Source organism: Schistocerca nitens, chromosome 1 (genome assembly GCF_023898315.1).
Source record: "Schistocerca nitens isolate TAMUIC-IGC-003100 chromosome 1, iqSchNite1.1, whole genome shotgun sequence".
NCBI lineage: Eukaryota > Metazoa > Arthropoda > Insecta > Orthoptera > Acrididae > Schistocerca > Schistocerca nitens.
In genome coordinates, this window is record NC_064614.1 from 155736364 (window position 1) to 155755821 (window position 19458).

Genomic DNA, 19458 nt, shown 5'->3' on the forward strand with positions numbered 1-19458 from the left:
ATTTGAACCATTTGAACTGCCACAACAGCTACGTCTCCAACCCGGCTGGACATCACGTCGAAGTGAGCTTTGGTGACAGATACAGATAAGGCACTGCTTGCCACTTCAATAAGTGGTGGTGGTGATCCTGTATCTCGCAAACCCACGACCAAATATTTTCAATGGGCGGGAAATCTGGAACAGTTCTTAGCTCGGGAAACAGTTGAATAAGCTCTGCAGTTCTGGCCTTAACATTTTTTGGATTTTACCTGCAACCAGGGGTTATCGCGAAGTGTGGAAGGGGTTTCTTTCAACAAAATGACGATTAGGGACCCTAGGCGGGTCAGCCAAATGTCGGGGGTTTTTAACAAGAATGCTTTTACTTGTTCACTTTGCCTACTGGATCGGGTCGTTGGCTCTGGCTGAAGGCCTGTTATGAGACCCAACCTGTTAATTAAAACTGCCCCTTCACTAATTTTTATTAATATTTAATAACTAAATAGTGTTCAATGGACTTATCACTACTAAACAAACAAGGATAGCGTTGAACACATTTATTGAACAATAATCTTCCGCCGGCCGGAGTGGCCGAGCGGTTCTAGGCGCTACAGTCTGGAACCGCGCGACCGCTACGGTCGCAGGTTCGAATCCTTCCTCGGGTATGGATGTGTGTGATGTCCATAGGTTAGTTACGTTTAAGTAGTTCTAAGTTCTAGGGGACTGATGACCTCAGAAGTTAAGTCCCATAGTGCTCAGAGCCATTTGAACCCATTTTTTGAATAATCTTCCTAACATCAAACTGAACAATGACATAAATGTATAGGTGACAAAATCAAGCTAGTAATGGCAATGGCCCTTAAATTCCAAAACTAACTCTTAAGGTCGGATAACGCATCTGTACTTGTTGTTTTCCACTCCCTCCCCTTGTCAGACAGCATAAAATACGTCAGACAAACCTACTGCAATTAACAAATTCTCAATAAGAGCGTGGCTGGAAAATTGAGCTCTGGTAATCACAGGCGTGCGTAATATCGGATTAAATGCCGAAACTGAGCATCGCGTTACCAAATGCAGCATCGTGGACAGGTCAGCAAGCCGCCGATGGTGTCTGCGTCGTCGAGGAGCCTCAATTGCAACAAAATGAATTTATTTTCGCGAACAGGCTTCCTGTTCGTAAACTCCTACTCAAAAGCTAATTCTGCTTTCTTCCCAATCGTCTCGCACTCGTTAAGACGGGACTCACCAGCCCAAAGGCGGAATCCAGAAACGTCTTTAATAAAGTGTGGCTCAAGGAAATTGCTCTGGTCCTGTCTGCTTCCTGTGAGACAGTAATCCCAACCGTAATTAGCGGAATCAGCCTGTCTCTAACAGTAAAACATGAAAGTACCCCTAACTGAATACTAGTTTCAGTTGCATCTGGCAGACTTATTCAAAGTTCTGCACAGCACACTGAAAAGAATTTACTCTCCTACAGCAGAGCCGAAAGCACGACGTCCGCTCGCTACAGGAGCTAAGGCGCTTCTCCTCGATAACAGCTCCAAAAGCTTCCCTCTGCAAAAATCAGCACCCCCACGCTATTTTTCGAGCTGGCCAATCCCGTGGCTCTAGACTAGCACAGTTCGCTCCCACTATCATTTCCTGGCTTCTTCCAGCCAATTAAAACATTCTGCGCCTTACTGCGCCTAGAATGTTCTGGAACAAACTGAAACTCCGTTCAAAATTGAACCCCCCAATCGTGTCTCTCTGTTCGCCCTCGCGCGGGAAAAGGTCATTGCACTAGCTTAACCGCGTTTCTTAGAAAGCCCAGAAAACGTTAAGATTCGTGGGAAGGCTCCCTTAGCCGCCAGCTCATCTCGACATAGTGGCGTCGGCGTAACGTCCAGCGCCAACGATGCGCTGTCCCTCGAAGGCCTGCCTCTGTTGTCCGCGCAATGGGTGCCTACCTGCTCCGGCGGTGCGTCTCCCACAGTGGGACGCTTTGCATGCCGACTCGTAATGGTCAGTTGTAAACTTCCTCACCCCTCTGCCCTGCCTTTGAGCAGTGCCACTCGTCCGCTCCAGCCAAACTCCGTGAAAATATCACATGAACCCGACTTTATGCAACATGCGAATTTCTTAAAGTTAATACGCGTCTTATGCCGTCTAATACGCCCTATATTAATTTCAATTGGCTGATTGACTGATAAATAACATAACAACCGATATCAAACTTGTCTTTGCAGCAATTATTATATTACAGTAAGGTGCTAAATACTGCTACTTTACAAGTGTACCCAGTGGTATTCAGACACCATTGCGTCAGGTGCTAGACTTGTATGACGATGATGCGCGCAGTCTAAGAAACTTAGTTCTCCTTAAAACTTCCAGAAACTGATACGTCCATCGTGATGCTGTGCACAGAAGTGAGGTTCTTTTTAATACATGGCGCCATCACTGCCAGCGCACTTTTCACTGCTGTCTAATCAAGGTAAACTGCAACAGTGGTGAGCTTGTTGCCAGTCTGTGGCGTTCCAAAGGTCGTCGCGCTGTCAGTGAGGATATTCGCCATGAGCGCCCTGTTGCTTACTGGAGTGGGTGTAGCTGATGGCTGGGTTTTTGGCCCTGGCCTGGTGACTGACAAGGCGTGCAAGTGGGAAGGTGCTACGTCGCGCCAGCAATTGGGCCTCTAGGTGGCAGATAATGGGGCTTCCTCTCAGAGTGTACCTTAGCGACTGGGTGAAGAAGGGTGCTCAGATGTTTGAATAAGCTTCCGCTGGACAAGGCTGGCATCAACCTTTCATCATCCGTGCAGTCTCCCCAGGAACCTGGTTTTATTGCACCGCCAGGTGACTGACTTCAGATCATTAGCATGGCTCTGCCTAGCGAGGTGCAACTGGGTGAGGATCAGAGGACATCATCAGGTGCGCTCCCTGAGGTTATGGATGAATTTGTTTCTTACCCAATAAAGCCTCCCCCCCCCCTTCTTTGAGGGACAAATGTAAGCGGCCAGGGCCATCGTTTGAGATGTTGGGCAACATTACTCAATTTGGGAGTCACTAGTAATGAAATGCCATTGCTCAATGGCCACATTGTCACCTCGTCAACTGGGCGGCAATTGCCCTTAAAACTGTCTCTTATCTACTCAGTCGCCTTATTGCTAGGAAAAAAATGTGGTCTCGACAGAAATATCAGTGCAGTAGAGGCTCATGTCGTAGACCTCGGCGGTTACTCATCACATGAAGTGGAAACTTGTGTAGTGTGGTTGGTAAATACCATACGAGCAAGTGGTAAACGCTGGATATAATGGCTGTACAATATATATTACCAATTCTTCAGGTACAGAATTTGTCTCTGACAAGGGAGGCATGGGGTAACTCCTGGGGTAGTTGTCTGAGATATTGGTCTACATGTGGTGTACTACACTCATATCCAGGAAAAACAGAACACATTCAACAACTCTAGATAGGACTTTCATATTCGCAAGACATGTACGTCAGTACATCCGCAGAAATGATTATCATTTCAGTCACCTCGGTCAGCATGTGTCCTGTTGCATAGTAGGGTCAGCGTCCGCCATGGGCCCTGATAACTTGTTCCATGTATCATGGCACCGACGCCTATAAGGTGCGTATAGCATCCAATGCTATAGCCATCCATGCTGTATTCACCAAGTTTCAAAGTTGATCTGTGGTGGTTCGCATTTGGGTCACAGCACTGCACCTGTCATTTCACCATATCCCACACATTTTCCACTGGCGTCAATTGTGGTGAGCTGACGGTCCAGGGCAGAAGGCTGACATCCTGTGACACCAGGAAGGCACATGTTCGTGCAGCAGCATGTTGTAATACATTGTGTTACTGAAAACTGGCGTCTGGGTTGTTGTGCAGAAAAGGTATGGCTATCGGTCGCAGGATGTCTTTCAAGTACGTCACACTGGTCATAGTGCCCTCGACATGCAGTGCCTGTGATTTGTGGTTGTACCAATAGCACCGCACACCATAAGATCTTGATTTGGCACTGTATGTCTTGGGGGGAATGCAGTCACTGTGATACCTCTCCCTCTGTCTGCGACGAACCGAAATGCGGTCATCATTTTCAAATAACCAGAACCTGTGTTCGTCCAAAAAACCTATTTGATGCCATTTCTGTCTTCAGTGACGTCGTTCCATACACCATTGTCGTCTAGCATGTTCCTGCACATCCGTCAAAGGTAGGCGGAGAAATGAACGAATCACACTAACCCAAGCAGTAATAAACGGCGACGGACTGTCCCCCTGATAGTGTACGATGTGTTCCACTGTTGCACCAGAGCCGAGGAGGACGCAGAACTGTCCTGCAATGCCGTTAGCATGAGGTGCCGATCATCTCAGGGGTTGGTCTGGGTGGTATGACCTGACCCATCTCAACGTGTTCTACAGCCTTCCGTGAATCATTCTGCACACACCCGTTGCACTGCCGAAACACTTCGTCCCACACGAGCAGCAATTTCCCAGATGGATGTACCACATTCTTTCACGCCAACAATGCACCCTATTTCAAATTCACTGATTTGACGGTACGGTTAGCGCATTCCTCTGCAGCGCAGCGCATCCTGCACGTCTGTTCAAGATACACTGATCCATTACCTTCGTTTAATGGCGGAAACGAAAGCCGTAGCTACACTTTACCGATAGCTCCCGGTCGGGACCCACATTTTCATTTGTCCCAATCGATCTATATCAGCAACACCTGTCGGCAGCTGAGGGTGTCAATTAATTATCATTTATTCTAGAGAAGCTGCAAGGTCATCAGTGGTCTCTGTTCTTTCGAGAACAGTTACTATCCTCATATATATACTTAAAGGCTACCCAGCCATTGACCTTCTCCACCTACTTTTGACGAATGTGCAGAAACATGCGCACAGGTTGCCCTAACTCTTACGGGAATCATCACCTCAGTGTGCGCGAGTAATGAGTGGATGGGCAAATACATATTAGGTACATTACGTATGTAGATTGTGAACATTTGGGAATGTGGGTCTCACGGGAAGCGTGCAAGGGATAAGTCCCTGCAGTCGCGCTATTCATCTGTGTCCTCGGTGGCTTCGATGGATAGAGCGTCTGGCATGTAAGCAGGAGATCCGGGTTTCGAGTCCCGGTCGGGCCACACATTTTCAGCTGTCACCATCGAGGTATATCTACAACACCTGTCGGAAGCTGAGGGTTTCAATTAATTATCATTTATTACCGATAGATGGCGATGCGCCGCGATGTCGATGTTGACCCTGAACCCACGGGCCGGCATTGTTCAAATGCTAGTCATTTCTGCAGAGCATACTAATGTACATGTCTTGTGAATATGTAAGTCCTGTCCATAGGCGTTCAAGGTGTTCCGTTTTTTCTGAACGTGTGCGTAGTGTCTGCGTTTCCTCTGAGAGATACAATGAGCACCTTTGCAGTCTACATGGCAGTTACCATAATACTGCCTGAAACTGCCCCATCACTGGTTTACGGGTAACGAGCATTCTCAGTCACTATGAGATGTGCAGTGGAGGATCTGAATCAGAATGCGCTTGGCGGCTACTTTTCAAATGTAGAGGGACTGAACAATGACATGAGAAGAAATTGATCCAAGTCATGTCCGTCAGGGGCTTCGCGTCATGGCTAGAACCTGTGGTTAATTCAGGCGTAGCTAGGTAAAACTAGTGAGCCTGAGGGTACCTGCGCTCGACAGTGAGCAGGTCTGACCAAATGATCAGCCTTCGACAGGCTACAGATTCAATCACGTTGGCCACAGTACAGACACCGAAGCTGAGTGATCACCTCCATGACGCCCCGTCCACATCGGCACCCACTGGTGTTGTTCTAATAATCTCTGCATGGCAACACGCACTCATCGATTCACGGTCTGAACCCCAAGCGATGGGATTAGTTTTTCTGGGCCCTGACCTACCGGTCGTGGTGTTACTAGATAAGTGGAGTCCTTTTATACTGATAGTATCAGAAGTAACAAATACCGGCAATCTACTGTATGACAGTCAGCTAACACATAGCTGACTTTTTGATGATGCAGAGGCCATTTCCTAAGGGGATACAATTGAATGTCTGAAAGGATACTTGTCTTGCTTGCAAAATAAAGTACGAGAACCTGAAGTGTCTGTACGTCCTCCAGGGCCAAGTGTACAAGATGTCTATCTTCACGGGCGCTGGTTGCGTGGCGTCGCTGGGATCCTGCATGAAGCTGAGCGTGGTCCTTCTGAATCCATCAAGTCTATTTTATGCATGACAGTCGTAGGATCCCAACAATGCGAGAAGAAGATCGCAGAACGATAAACCGACTGTACGACAATTCCGACACGAGCCATGTTTTCGCAAGCCAACATGCAAATGGAGTTAGAAACCTCCCATGTAATCTTGACTTATTGGTAGGGTGTAGATGATGTTATTCCTACCTACTTCACGCAGTTGCGCTGAGTCGTTGTCATTTGCACAGCCAAGCATAGAGTATGCTTCCTGTACATTTTAAATATGTTGTGCGCCTTCTCCATGATGCTTCAGTTGTAATGCCCAGTGGGTACACGCAAATCAGTGGTTGGGAGCATTGCACTGGAAGGATAGTGTAAATAGGGTAACACGATGTTTTTTATTCGATTCTTCAGTTTTGGGACGGATTTTAGAATCAGATAAAGGAATGGATGCTATAGATCGCCATGAGCAGTTTTTGCCATTTTCTGCAGTTTCTTTTGTTGTCGGACACGAGGTTGTCTTTTGCATAACTTTTGTAAATATTTCTTATTATAATCATTTAAGTGCTGTACAATATACCTAAGGTCTTTGGAATATAATATTAATTCTTTAGTTACAGAATTTTATTGTGAGTAAAATGATATATATTTTTAGAGTTAATAATTAAGCTACTGACAGTTAAACCATTCTTTGTCGATCATGTACCATCTTGCACCTTGAAACAGATGGCCTTATACCATGGAATATGCAGTACTTGCAAATGATCAGGATGTTTCTAATATCTTAAATTTCCAACGGAATATTTTTTCAGAGCCATGTTTTACCTTGCAACATATTTTTACATTTCGAAAAACCTTAATTTTCCGAAGCAATTTTTGTAATTTCAGAAAAAGACTGGAGCGAATACAAAGTGAACGCTTTCTTTTGAAATGGAATAAGAAAATGTAATAAACTTCTGTTCTAGGGTTGGCTAGAAGCAAATGTATGAAATGTGATCCAAGGCAGAGCACTCTCCCCTATTTATGAAATTTTATGTGAGATGTTATGAATTTGCTGTAAACAAAAATGTGAAATAAAGTTAAAAAAATTGACACCGTGACACGTAGAGGTAGATGACACAAGTAAAACAATAAAAATAACAAGTGAATTATTTAAAAACATCAACAGGTGATTCAAGATAATGCTCAATAAATATAGTGTTCCAATCTCAAATAGAAGAGTTTTGCAATTTTCCAATATCCCTGAAACGTTGTATTATCTGACCGACAAGGAAGTCAGCACTAATGTAAATGTAGAACTCTACTTCGAGAAGTTACATCTCAGAGAAATCACTTATTACTGACCTTAATAGCCGTCACTTATATCTTTAATAAAGTCACATTTATCTTTTCTGAATTGGGAAAATAGTATTTAGCGTGTGTTCCAGCTTCCTGGCTCCCAGCCGCGGCTTTAGTAGCCCTCAGCTTCATCCCCTTGGAGGACCCAACGGCAGCTGTGATCTTGCTGACTGTCGCCATCGGTTTCAATGGTCTCACCATCATGGGTATGATGATGAACCTTATCGACATCGCACCGAACTTCTCTGGCCTGTTGATGGGTGTTACTGATTGTATCGGGACACTGACGTCCATCGCTGCACCACTTTATGTGGGGGCTGTAGTCAAGGAGAACGTAAGTACAATGGGCTTCATAGAGTAAAATTCAATTTCGACTCCATTTCGGAATCAGTTTCGCAGTTCAAATATTTTTAACCCTATAATCGACAATATAGTTCACGAGCAACACCGCTTTCCATCAGTTATTGTAGGAGCGCTAAGAGTCCCAACGTATTTAAAATGACATTGTACTATCAGTCATCCATTAGCTTGGCACAGTTTGCAGCTGCTCTCTTCTTCGTGGTACGGCATACCGTCAAAAGATGGCAATTATACGGCAGGTTGCACGAGAACTGAGAGCTGCGGGATGCCACGTGCCTTTTTTCTGGTTTTATCGCGAGCGAGCGATAACTTTCATGCTATCTTTGTCAGTTAACTTTTATAGAACATACATAGGTACTTTTACTGTGATTTGTATGTAGGTAAAGTAATATTTTACGTAATGGTAGCATTTAACTGCAAACAGGCAACATCATCCATATTTTTGAAACAAATAAGAAGGAAACTTGAAACTTCCTGGCAGATTAAAATTGTGTACCCGACCGTGACTCGAACTCGGGACCTTTGTCTTTCGCGGGCAAGTGCTCTACCAACTGACCTACCCAAGCACGACTCACGCACCGTCCTCACAGCTTTACTTCTGCCAGTATCTCGTCTCCTACCTTCCAAACTTTACAGAAGCTCTCCTGCGAACCTGGAGAGCTTCTGTAAAGTTTGGAAGGTGGGAGACAAGTTACTGGCAGAAGTAAAGCTGTGAGGACGGGGCGTTAGTCGTGATTGGGTAGCTCAGATGGTAGAGCACTTGCCCGCGAAAGGCAAAGGTCCCGAGTTCGAGTCTCGGTCGGGCACACAGTTTTAATCTGCCAGGAAGTTTCATATCAGCGCAAACTCCGCTGCAGAGTGAAAACCTCATTCCGGAAATAAGGATGAACTTATACGTGGTCTTAAAAAGGTGTCACATATTCCAACATCTACGTAGATACTCTGCAAGCCACCATATGATGCGTGGCAGAGGGTACCCTGTACCACTACTTGTCATTTCCTTTCCTGCATTACTCGCAAACAGCGAGAGAAAAAGGACTATCTATATGCCTCCGTATGAGCCCTAATTTCTCCTATCTTATCTTCGTGGTCCTTATGCGCAATGTGTGTTGGCAGCAGTAGAATTGTTCGGCTGTCAACTTCAAATGCTGGTTCTCTAAAATTTCTCAATTGTGTTTCTCGAAAAGAACGTCGCCTTCCATCGAGGGATTCCCATTTCAGTTCCCGAACATCTAGGTAACACTTATGTTTTGTCAAACCTACCGGTAATAAATCTAGCAGCCGACCTCTGAATCGCTTCGACGTCTTCCTTCAATCCGGCCTGGTACGGATCCCAAATACTGGAGCAATACTCCAGAATAGGTCGCACCAGCGTCCTATATGTGGTCTCCTTTATCGGTGAAGCACTGTTTCCTAAAAATCTTTCAATAAACCGCAGTCGACCATTCACCTTCCCTAGCACAGGTTTCACATGCCCGTTCCATCACAAAGCGTTTTGCATCGTTATGTCCAGATATTTAAACGACTGGACTGTGTCAAACCGGACACTAGTTATACCGCATCCGATAATTAAAGGTTTGATCTTCCTAATGAACCGCATTAACTTAAAATTTTCCACCTTTAGGTCTAGCTACCGTTCATCACACCAACTGATCTTATAATTTACCGGGAGTGGTCTCCTATTTCTGTTTATACCATCCAACTCTGACACACGCTCCCAGCCCAGCCATTGTATTACAATCTGTCGATAAAATACATGTACAATCGCTGTTATTCTGTTGTAAACACAACTCAGTTATGCTGTTTCACCTGCTGGTTTGATACGCAGGAGCCCCACGCACTCTTTCTCACATCCCGAAGGTGTTCTGTAGGATTCAGACCAGTCCATTACAGGGATGTTATTGTCTTGTAAAGACTTTGCTACAGGCCGTGTATTACGCACAGGTGCTCGATCATGTTGAAAGATGCAATCGCCATCCCCGAAATGCTCTTCAACAATGGGAAGCAAAGATGATGTTCACCGGGCATTCGCCATACCTACACCTTTCCATCGGATCGCCACGTTGTGCACCGTGATACATCACTCCACATAACGTTTTCCACTGTTAAATTGTGCAATGTTTACGCTCCTTACACCAAGCGAGGCGTCGTTTGGCATTTACCAGCGTGATGTGTGGCTTATGAGCAGCCGCTCGATCATTAAATACAGTTTTCTCACTTCCCGCCTAACTGTCATTGTACTTGCAGTGGATCCTGATGCAGTTTGGAATTCCTGTGTGGTGGTTTGGATAGATGTCTACCTATTACACATTACGACGCTCTTCAATTGTCAACAGACGAGGTCGGCCTGTACGCTTTTGTGCTGTACGTGTCCCTTTACGTTTACACTTCACTGTCGTATCGGAAAAAATGGACCTTGGGATGTATAGGAGTGTGGAAATCTCGCATATGACACAAGTGACACGCAGTCACCTGACCACGTTCGAAGTCCGTGAGTTCTGCGGAACGCCCCATTCTGCTCCCTCACGATGTCTAATGACTGCTGAAGTCGCTGATATGGAGTGCCTGGCAGTAGGTGGGAGCACAATGCACCTAATACGAAAAACGTAAGTTTTTGGGGCTGTCCTAATACTTTTGATCAGACAGCATAGATGCAACTGCTGGTGTTGTTGATGCGTTTGCAGGCGTCTCCCAGTCGGCGCGTCCATGGCTCTCTGACAGTCGGCAAATGGCGTGCACTTCGCAACTGCGAGTTGGTGCAATCGGAAGGTTTTTTTCGCTGGATGTGTTTAGTGGAAACATTGTGATGGGGGAAGGTTCTTGTGTTCTCAAATGTTGGTGCATATAAGACCTCAGACGTATTTAGCTCCATGATCTACTTGTGGCAGATATTTAATTACTTGGTTTGTAAAATGTTTGTGTGTGATTCTCAAACATTGAAGATATGTTTTATTGTGAAGAAGAATCATCGTAAGGTGGTGAGTGTTTTAAACAATCTGTTTGATTCTTGTAAACTGTTAAATAATTAGTGTGATATGGTAGTGCAAATGGACTATTTCCCACCATTTTTGGTCTCACAAATGTGTCAGGTCTCCCGTTCCCCCCAGATATAGTCAATATGAACACAGTATTCTGAGGACAGACGAAAACCTCTGTCTGCTTGTTTAGACACTGTGTTCACACAAGCAGGAAGTAACCACTTGAGAGTGACAGAGGCAAGTAGTGAGTATGCGCTTTCTTGATAAAAGGAATGCCGCTACCTGGTGTTTGGTTCAGAGGCCACGAGAACAAATGTAGGTCCCTCGTCACCTCGGTCTACAGACTTGAGATTCAGGTGTTACAACACGAAGTAGCCAAGTGAGGGAAAGCAGAAGCAAGTTTACTGGGTATTTCATATCAAAGGACAACAACTTCTGGTCCACAGCCAGTGGTATTTAGTATCTAAAACGGCATATAATATACCAGACTTCATTCCATTCCTTGGTGCTTACAATTATTAGATGATTAGAAGCAGGGCCAGGGTGTGCAGATGAGAGCTCTGCCCAGGAGGGGGAGCAATGTCTTCCATAAACCGATTAAATTAAAAATATGCAAATTGAACTGAACAATATATTATTGACACTAATTTGAATTTCGTGTTGTGATATCCTCTCTCTCAGCACAGACTTTTATTTCCTGCCAAAGTGCAGATGGGTGTGAGGAGAGGGAAAGTGAGGGTGGAGAGAGGGGGGAGGGGGTGGGGGATTTCATCATGAGAGGGAAAAGTGGCTCACAACTGAACTGAATAGGGGTGAGAAAAAAATTTCTCTTTTCCTACGAGGATAGGGGAGTAGGAGCATGAGGGGGAGAGATGGTGGGTTTTTCGGAAGGATGGATTATCCATAAGAGGTCATAAATAATTATCATAACAATAGGTTTCTGTATGGAGTCATAAATCAATTTGCACAACAATATGTTAAGGGGAGGGGGGAATAAATTGTCCAATTTAATTAATCAGCATATCAATTTGATTTCAAAAGTGCTCCAGAACTCTCTATATCCCACTACTTGCGTATGTACTTCAACTATGTCTCTGGATAAATTAGTGGGAAGCCAATTTTATTTATTTTGGCTGTGACTTCAGAGCGGTTAGTTAAGGTATAGTATGTAAACTGGGACTAAAGATATTTATCATCAACTTGTGAGATGTTCTCTTCCACTAACTTTGAGCTTTTCTTAATTCTATCAAACAGACCATTCAAGAGTGGAGAATTGTGTTCCTCACGGCAGCAGGAATGTTGTTTGTGGGCAATCTGATTTTCGTTATTTTCGCTAAAGGCGAAGTTCAACCTTGGAACGACCCTAACTATTCGAGAGGAAAGAAAACAGGTGAGTACCTTCAACAGTTTCTAGTACTAGTAGTCCTACTCGAAGCTCTGTCAGATTTGTAAATGTATTCTCCGTACAGAGTCAATATCTATCATCAGCTGCCGAATCGTGATGTTTAGTAACATGTATCTGTATAGTGGGTTTTACGCGGACGTGTTTACGAGCGCCAGGTACGTTTAACTTGCGCTAATGGAAATTCACACGGGCATGAAAATTTTCAGTCCATTCACGTCCGGTTTACCTTTTCAACATAGCGCTATCTGGATTAATACATGCAAATGTTCGAGTCGTCTCTTTAATTGCAGTTCAGAGAGTTACAGAACGCTTGAATAGCGAAATGAGAAGACGCAGTTGTATGGTTCGTAAGTGTACCGCGAAGAGAACTGAGTTGAGAGCCACTAGAATTCTAAATAGAGAGCTGGAAAACGAGGACGAAGTTTCCTTCGAAAAGCATTTTCGACGAACAGATTTAGTTCTAAACATTTATTGAGACTCGTAATTGTTCGTATACAAAGAAAAGATCCTCTAATGCGGAATGTTTACTGAAATGTTTTTGCTGCTACAACGCTCACCAAAAACGACTAGCAATAGAAAATCACGGCGTTGTTAGCTAATAAACTACGCTTGCTGCGGAACCACTCCACACTGAACTCCTAACCTTGTTGTTCTCTCTCACATATGCATTTCGAAAACTTCGGATTTTTACTTTTACTCCATTTTCATTAGTATGTGGTAATTTTCCCTCATTCCGCTTACAGTGTCTCTTAAGTTTACTTGTACCTTTACTTATTCATTCTTCAGTCTTAATATTTCTGCTCCTGAAAGAAAACTAGCTTCCTATCCGGCGAATGCACTCCATCTTCAGGTCACAAGTGACGCATCGGGACCATCCGACCGCCGTGTCATCCTCAGTTGAGGATGCATATAGGAGGGGCATGTGGTCAGCACACCACTCCCCCAGTCGTTATGATGGTTTCCTTTAACCGGAGCCGCTACTATTCGGTCGGGTAGATCCTCATTTGGTGTCACGAGACTGAGTGCACCCCGAAAAATGGCAACAGTGCATGGCGGCCCAGATGGTCACCCATCCAAGTGCCGGCCACGCCCGGCAGCGCTGCACTTTGGTGATCTGACGTGTGCGGCAACGCCGGTACGTACTCGACGAATAGCCCGTATTTATAACGCTACTTATCGAAGGTTCTCTGTACAAGAAAACAGTTGAATATTCGCGGCTTTTCTCGAAAAATGTCAGACAGTATAATGTATCGAGATCACTAGAATGGCCCCGACTTATCTCGTAGACATGTGTTAAGCTACCCATGTGCTACACAGAAACGTGTAAAATATGATGACGTGGGCTCGTATGCTACATAGGAAAGTACAACTTCTCGATGTCTCGACTCAATGGAGTCGACTGACGAAAGAAACGAATGAATAGCGTGCTGGATGACTAGTGAGTTGTGTCAATATATATGGAAATGTACGAATTGTAAATGTATGTGTGTTCAAAATCTTAAATCTCCGATTTGTTTGAAATTTTCGCATTAGCAAACAGGATACGTGTACTTATAGCTTATCAGCTTATGATTAGAATACTACTACAGAATCTGAATATGCAATAACAATAAATATGGCTCAAGGTCTGAGAGATGGGGAAGGAGATGATGGACAGAGGGAGTGGGGTGGACAGCGAGAGGGGAAGGAGGAGGACAGAGACATGGGAGAAAAGGAGATTAGGACGTACATGCAATTCGCATTCATACCAGAAACGCGTGCTTCCTCTTCTCTTCCTTTACCATTTAACCAGACTGAGCCACAGCAATGCGTTGTTGGAGAGAGCTTGTCAGTAATACAGTGTGTGTCAAAAAGATCCATCCTACTTCACAAGACTACCTGAATGGGGGTAGAAACAGTGGATTAATTATAACTTATGAGGTTCATTCAAATGAAACCTGATCCGTGCGTCTGCCTGTACCTTAAACGTAAGGTGGCAAACACGTAACTGCTGGTATGGTGGCGCCATCTTTTAGTAGAGAGACTGACGCGTACGCACTGTTTTATGTTGCATAGCGCCAGTGTGGTTTCACGCCGAAGAGAAGGTGGTCACACGAGTTATCGTCCACTACCGAAGATGGAGACGATTAAGCAGGAACAACAAGGAGTGACTCGATTTTTGGCAGCGGAGGGAGTTGGAGGCCGTGAAATGTATCGACGGTGGAAGGCTGTCTACGGTGACTACTCTCTGAGTCGTTCAAGTGTTGTGGGATGGCGCAAATGATCCCTTGAGGAGCGCGAGTCACTGGAAGACGATGCTCTTCCTGGATAGGCTCATCCACCGTACAGTCCCGACCTGTCACCGTGTGACCTTCATGTGTTTGGACCTCTAAAACAAGCTGTTCACGGACGTGGATTCGCAACGGACGACGAAGTGTATGACTGGGTCTATCCCCGGATCCGACAGCAGATAAATTGTACAACAACATTTTTGATTGAATAAAATCGTTTCATTTGAATGTCGCTCACACATATAGGACTGCCAAGTTACTTCGAAAAGAACCATTCCATTTGACAATGATTCACATATATGCCCATATAACATTTGGCTGTTTTTTATATTTAAGTTTAGGCCTTAAGTTTTCATTTATCTTTTGCAAATGCACTTAAGACAAACATCCGGATGATAAGTCAAACTCGCCCATATATTTTCCAATCATGTCTGCAGTTACTGCATTCACTAATGCAGCCAAAGTTGTTTGATTGTTGGAAACATAGATGAAGTGGTTTACAAACACCTCCTTCTCTCCAAAAAAAAAAAAAAAATTAGGCGACTTTGCGTGCCAATGATGCAGGGCGAGATCCGTACGTCTGTTACGGGCGCTATATAGTTGTTAGACAACACTCTTACAAGCAGATGCTAGTAGGATGGTCTTCCGTCCCGTTAAAAAGTGAAATTTCCTCTATGTTCTCGCAAATGAGTGGAAAAGGCAGATCTCTAACATATCCAGGAACGTGATTCCTGTAATTGTATTTTTCTATTTTCTCTATTCTATGAGAGGGGTCTTTATGGAATATATGGTTCAGCAAATGCCTGGTTTAGTTCTTATTAAGAAACAAAATGCAGAATGTTACGCTAGGCTGCTAGAGTAATAAGGACGGACGGCACATCATCCGCATGGGGAGAAATTACAATGGGGCTCCGACATGCTTCGATCATTGGCCCACTATTGGTCTTATTTTATGTTACGATCTGTCATTTTATTTAAATCAGGAGGGAGAATTAGTTCTATCTGAGTGGTTCACGGGCGTTGTACAATATTTCAAAGAGACAGCTGCTCATCACCTTCAGGTGCTTACTGACATGTTGCTCCGACGACATCCAGGGCCCCCGCAGGAGAAACAGGCCACCGTCTTCGCATGCGCGACGCGGAAAAAGCATGGCCCAGAGCGCTCGCAGGCATTGTGTTGGCGTCCAGGTTAAGAGTCCGGTCTCCGATTCCCCGTCTGTGGTGATTCGTTTGTGTGCGGCCCACGATGCCTTAGTACCACTAGTGCCGGCCGCTGGTGGCCGAGCGGTTCTACGCGCTTCAGTCTGGAACCGCGCGACCGCTACGGTCGCAGGTTCGAATCCTGCCTCGGGCATGGATGTGTGTGTTGTCCTTAGGTTAGTTAGGTTTAAGTAGTTCTAAGTTCAAGGGGACTTATGACCTCAGCAGTTGAGTCCCATAGTGCTCAGAGCCATTTGAACCATTTGAACTTAGTACCACTAGTGTTGGTTACCGTGTCCTGCTAAATTCAAATCCCGTGTCTCTCTTAATCATACGCATTTTGTCAGCTTCCTTAATGATAGAGTCCCAGTAAGTGGAGGCGGAAGGAAAGATCTTTGTCACTCCATATCTCATGCTATGCCTCGTTTCAAGACAGTGCTGAACGACAGCAGACTTTCCTGGCTGACCCACTCTAGTGTGACTTCTGTGTTCAGCGCATCTATCATTAATAGTGCGACACTTCTGGCCAATGTATGATTTCCTACACTGGCAAAACCTACCTGGAAGGCGGCAGGCACATTTTATTTCCTGTCTCTTGAACAGCCCGCATATCTTAAGTGATCCACACCAACATCGTATAAAAAACCATCCTCGTGGAATTCTCCGTTCCTTCAGGCAGTTACTGAGGTTCAATGCGTGCCGGTTGAAACGCATTTCGAATCTGTTTATCAGAGTGCCCGTACTGTACAAATACAAAGCGAAGAGTGATAAGCTCTCTGGAACTGATATAACTCTAGTTCTGTGAACGAGAGTCCGTAATATACCTCTGCGTTGGGATGGGTGATGGATGTTCGTATCTTGCAGGTATAGCTCAGTGTGAGTTGGTTTACGGAACACACTGTGACCCACGAAACGGCCATCTTTTTTGCTGACCAACACATCTAAACACGGCAGGTCTCCATTTTTCTCCACTTCCTTGCTGAAGCAAATGCTTGGATGTAGCACTTGTGAGTGCTGAGAGCTCTGCGTTTAAATTTGTGTTGTCTGGAAATACATGACAAGCACTTTTAAACTCGTGGACCGTATTGTTATTTCGCAACTAACAAATGAAATTTCTTTTTTTCTTTTCCAGAAACTACAGAAAAGGTTGCTGTGTGAGCCAGTTCAAATGATGCCAGTAGTCGCACGAAGTATAGTGAGAGATACAGATCACTTCGTCACATATGTCTAAAACACAAGATTCTTCGCAATAAAACTTTGTACATAAAGAAGAAACGGGAAAGCAAAACTCTGCTAAACATCCACCATTTCCGCAGCTTGAGTGACTTGCCAACATTGGCTAGAGGAAAGATATTTTATTTTATTCGATACGAAATATATACATGCTAACTAAAAATGTAGTATCCACATCATAACATACATGAACTAATACTCCTACAACAGAAGGTTGACAGTTATAATGCAAGACAAGTGACTCTGAAACTATAACTTAATCTAACGTAACACGAAGTATTATCAGACATTCATTTGATTTATCTAAAGAATTTTGATGAATAAGGATGTGATTCCATCGAGACAAAGAGATCTGAGGCATCCATAATTATATATGTGTATAAATGTGAGATGAGGGTATTAGTTTTGTATGGCTTGTTTCTGCTTCTGTTTTGAGAAGCGTCTCTCCGGAAGCTGTGATAAAAGTCTGTTGCCTATTAGACCAATGTAAGTTTTTTTTTATATAAAAAATTAATAAACCTCTCTTCAACAGAAATGCCTTTATATTTAATGCCTGTGTCATATACAATATTGTTCCGAAAAGGTTCCGCATTGATACTAAATAAAAACGTTTGTTTATGACCGTATACACTTGAATATTTTTGATTCTACATAGAAAAATGCTTTATAATGCCATATTCGTAATGCGCATCACTTGCTTTTGCTTTCATTCAGACATGGGTTCATTGGTTCATTCATTCATTGTATTCCGTAGATCACGTCATGAAGGAGAGTCGTTAGGAATGCGGAGCGACTGTGCATGAACCGAGAAACTCTAAATCCAATTTTATGGATTGTATCGAATATTAACTATCATTAAACACCTCTCTTTTGGATATGGTTACATGGACTGTATGATACAGATTGTAAACTCAACACAAAATGAGCTAGACTGAAAGAAACAGAGTAGTACATTCCAATTACGCTAAGAACTCGCTGTTTTAATATTTACTTAATATTTGCACAGCTAATAACAGTTACATACAGCCCATAGGAACGGTGATTTATCTCCAATGACCAATAATACTGATATGTTTGCGGCTCAAGTTCTGGGACGTAACTGAATCAACAGCTCACTAACGATCTGTCAGTCCCATGCTTTTCATGATATTTGATTATTATTTTACTGTCGCTTTCTAGTAGTTTCTTGATGCAGTGGACCTGCTATGCAGTGGTACTAATTGTACCATGTGAATGTAAGAGAGCTCTCACCTGTGCCAACTAGCTACTAAGTCACGTAAGCACTCTTAATAAACTCTTCTGTAATTTGCTTCTCTCATGAAACAATTACAGTGTCGGGTATATAGATTTCTTTCGACTACATTTACGTAGCAAAGCTGGGGACAGAAGCTGCCAGAATGTTATCACAGAAGTGACAGATTACAGAACATTCTTACTTTGTTTCGGTATGTGGCTATTGTTGCCAGCCCGTTTTGTTCTGTAAATTTCCACAACACTTCCAAGCCGTGAAGCCGAGGTATAAAGGACCCTTCCCTCCTAAGTGGAGACATTCCATCGCTCCATACTTGTCGGGTACTTTGCTGTCACATGTCCCTCTGCATAGCTCCACACAGATAAGGTGCACACAGTAGGAAGTCCTATCTTTACACTACTTACCTAAACAAGTTTTCTCCTCGTCCATCTTTCATCGTTTTAATAGGAAGAAGTGAAACATGTGGTTACATAATACCAACATGTACCACTACGGATCCTGTTACTAAGATGAAAGATGTGTAAAATAACTTAATATGCTCATTCCAATCATAGTACTGCCTGAAATTTTTCGTAAATTATTATCATCGCTCCAAATAATGTCTCGTCTGAATGAATTCAATTTTATTTCCCAGCACAACAGGTCATGTACGATCAGACATATTAAGACAGCCATTTTTAAATTAACAGGGAATATTGATTTAATCATGGAATTCTTTCCTTTGTTACAATATAATAAATAAATTTTTCATTGTCTATTTTACTGCATTATTTATCTGCTCATACATCATTACATTGTCACGAGAACTCATGCGAACCATTTGCCATAATAATCAGCCTCTATCATGATCACGTTATTCCTAGTCAGTGGTAACCGTATGTGGTTAGCTTATAACAACATACTGCCTCAATTTTATTGAGCTATAAAGTTTCAACCTTTATTTACCATAAAAAGTTAAATGCTGACATTTTAATTTATTCTTCTTTCCTCTGTTTCAAATCTCAGATTTATATTTTATCCAGCGTTTACAGAAACAAAGATTCAGTGAATGAATGTCATACAGGTAAGTCTATTCGCTCATAATTGTTTTGGAGAATACTAAATTAGTGTGACTCAAAGCCAGTTTACAGCTTCGTACCTATGTCCTAGCCGCGCATATAACTTATTCTTTTTGCAGACATTGTGTACATACACTGTCTTAGTTTATATGTAAGTGTTCCTTCATTTTCTCTTCCTAACA

General features: G+C 43.5%; 1 protein-coding gene across 1 annotated transcript in view; it reads left to right on the top strand.

Annotated features, from left to right (window-relative positions):
* Positions 1-19458, top strand: part of LOC126243928 (putative inorganic phosphate cotransporter) — a 246450-nt gene that overhangs the window by 79596 nt on the left and 147396 nt on the right. The window contains exons 8-10 of the mRNA XM_049948199.1: positions 7610-7854; positions 12113-12248; positions 16866-17179. Of these exons, the coding sequence (XP_049804156.1) occupies positions 7610-7854; positions 12113-12248; positions 16866-16891 (407 nt within the window). The 3' untranslated portion in view covers positions 16892-17179. The remainder of the gene's footprint in view (positions 1-7609; positions 7855-12112; positions 12249-16865; positions 17180-19458) is intronic.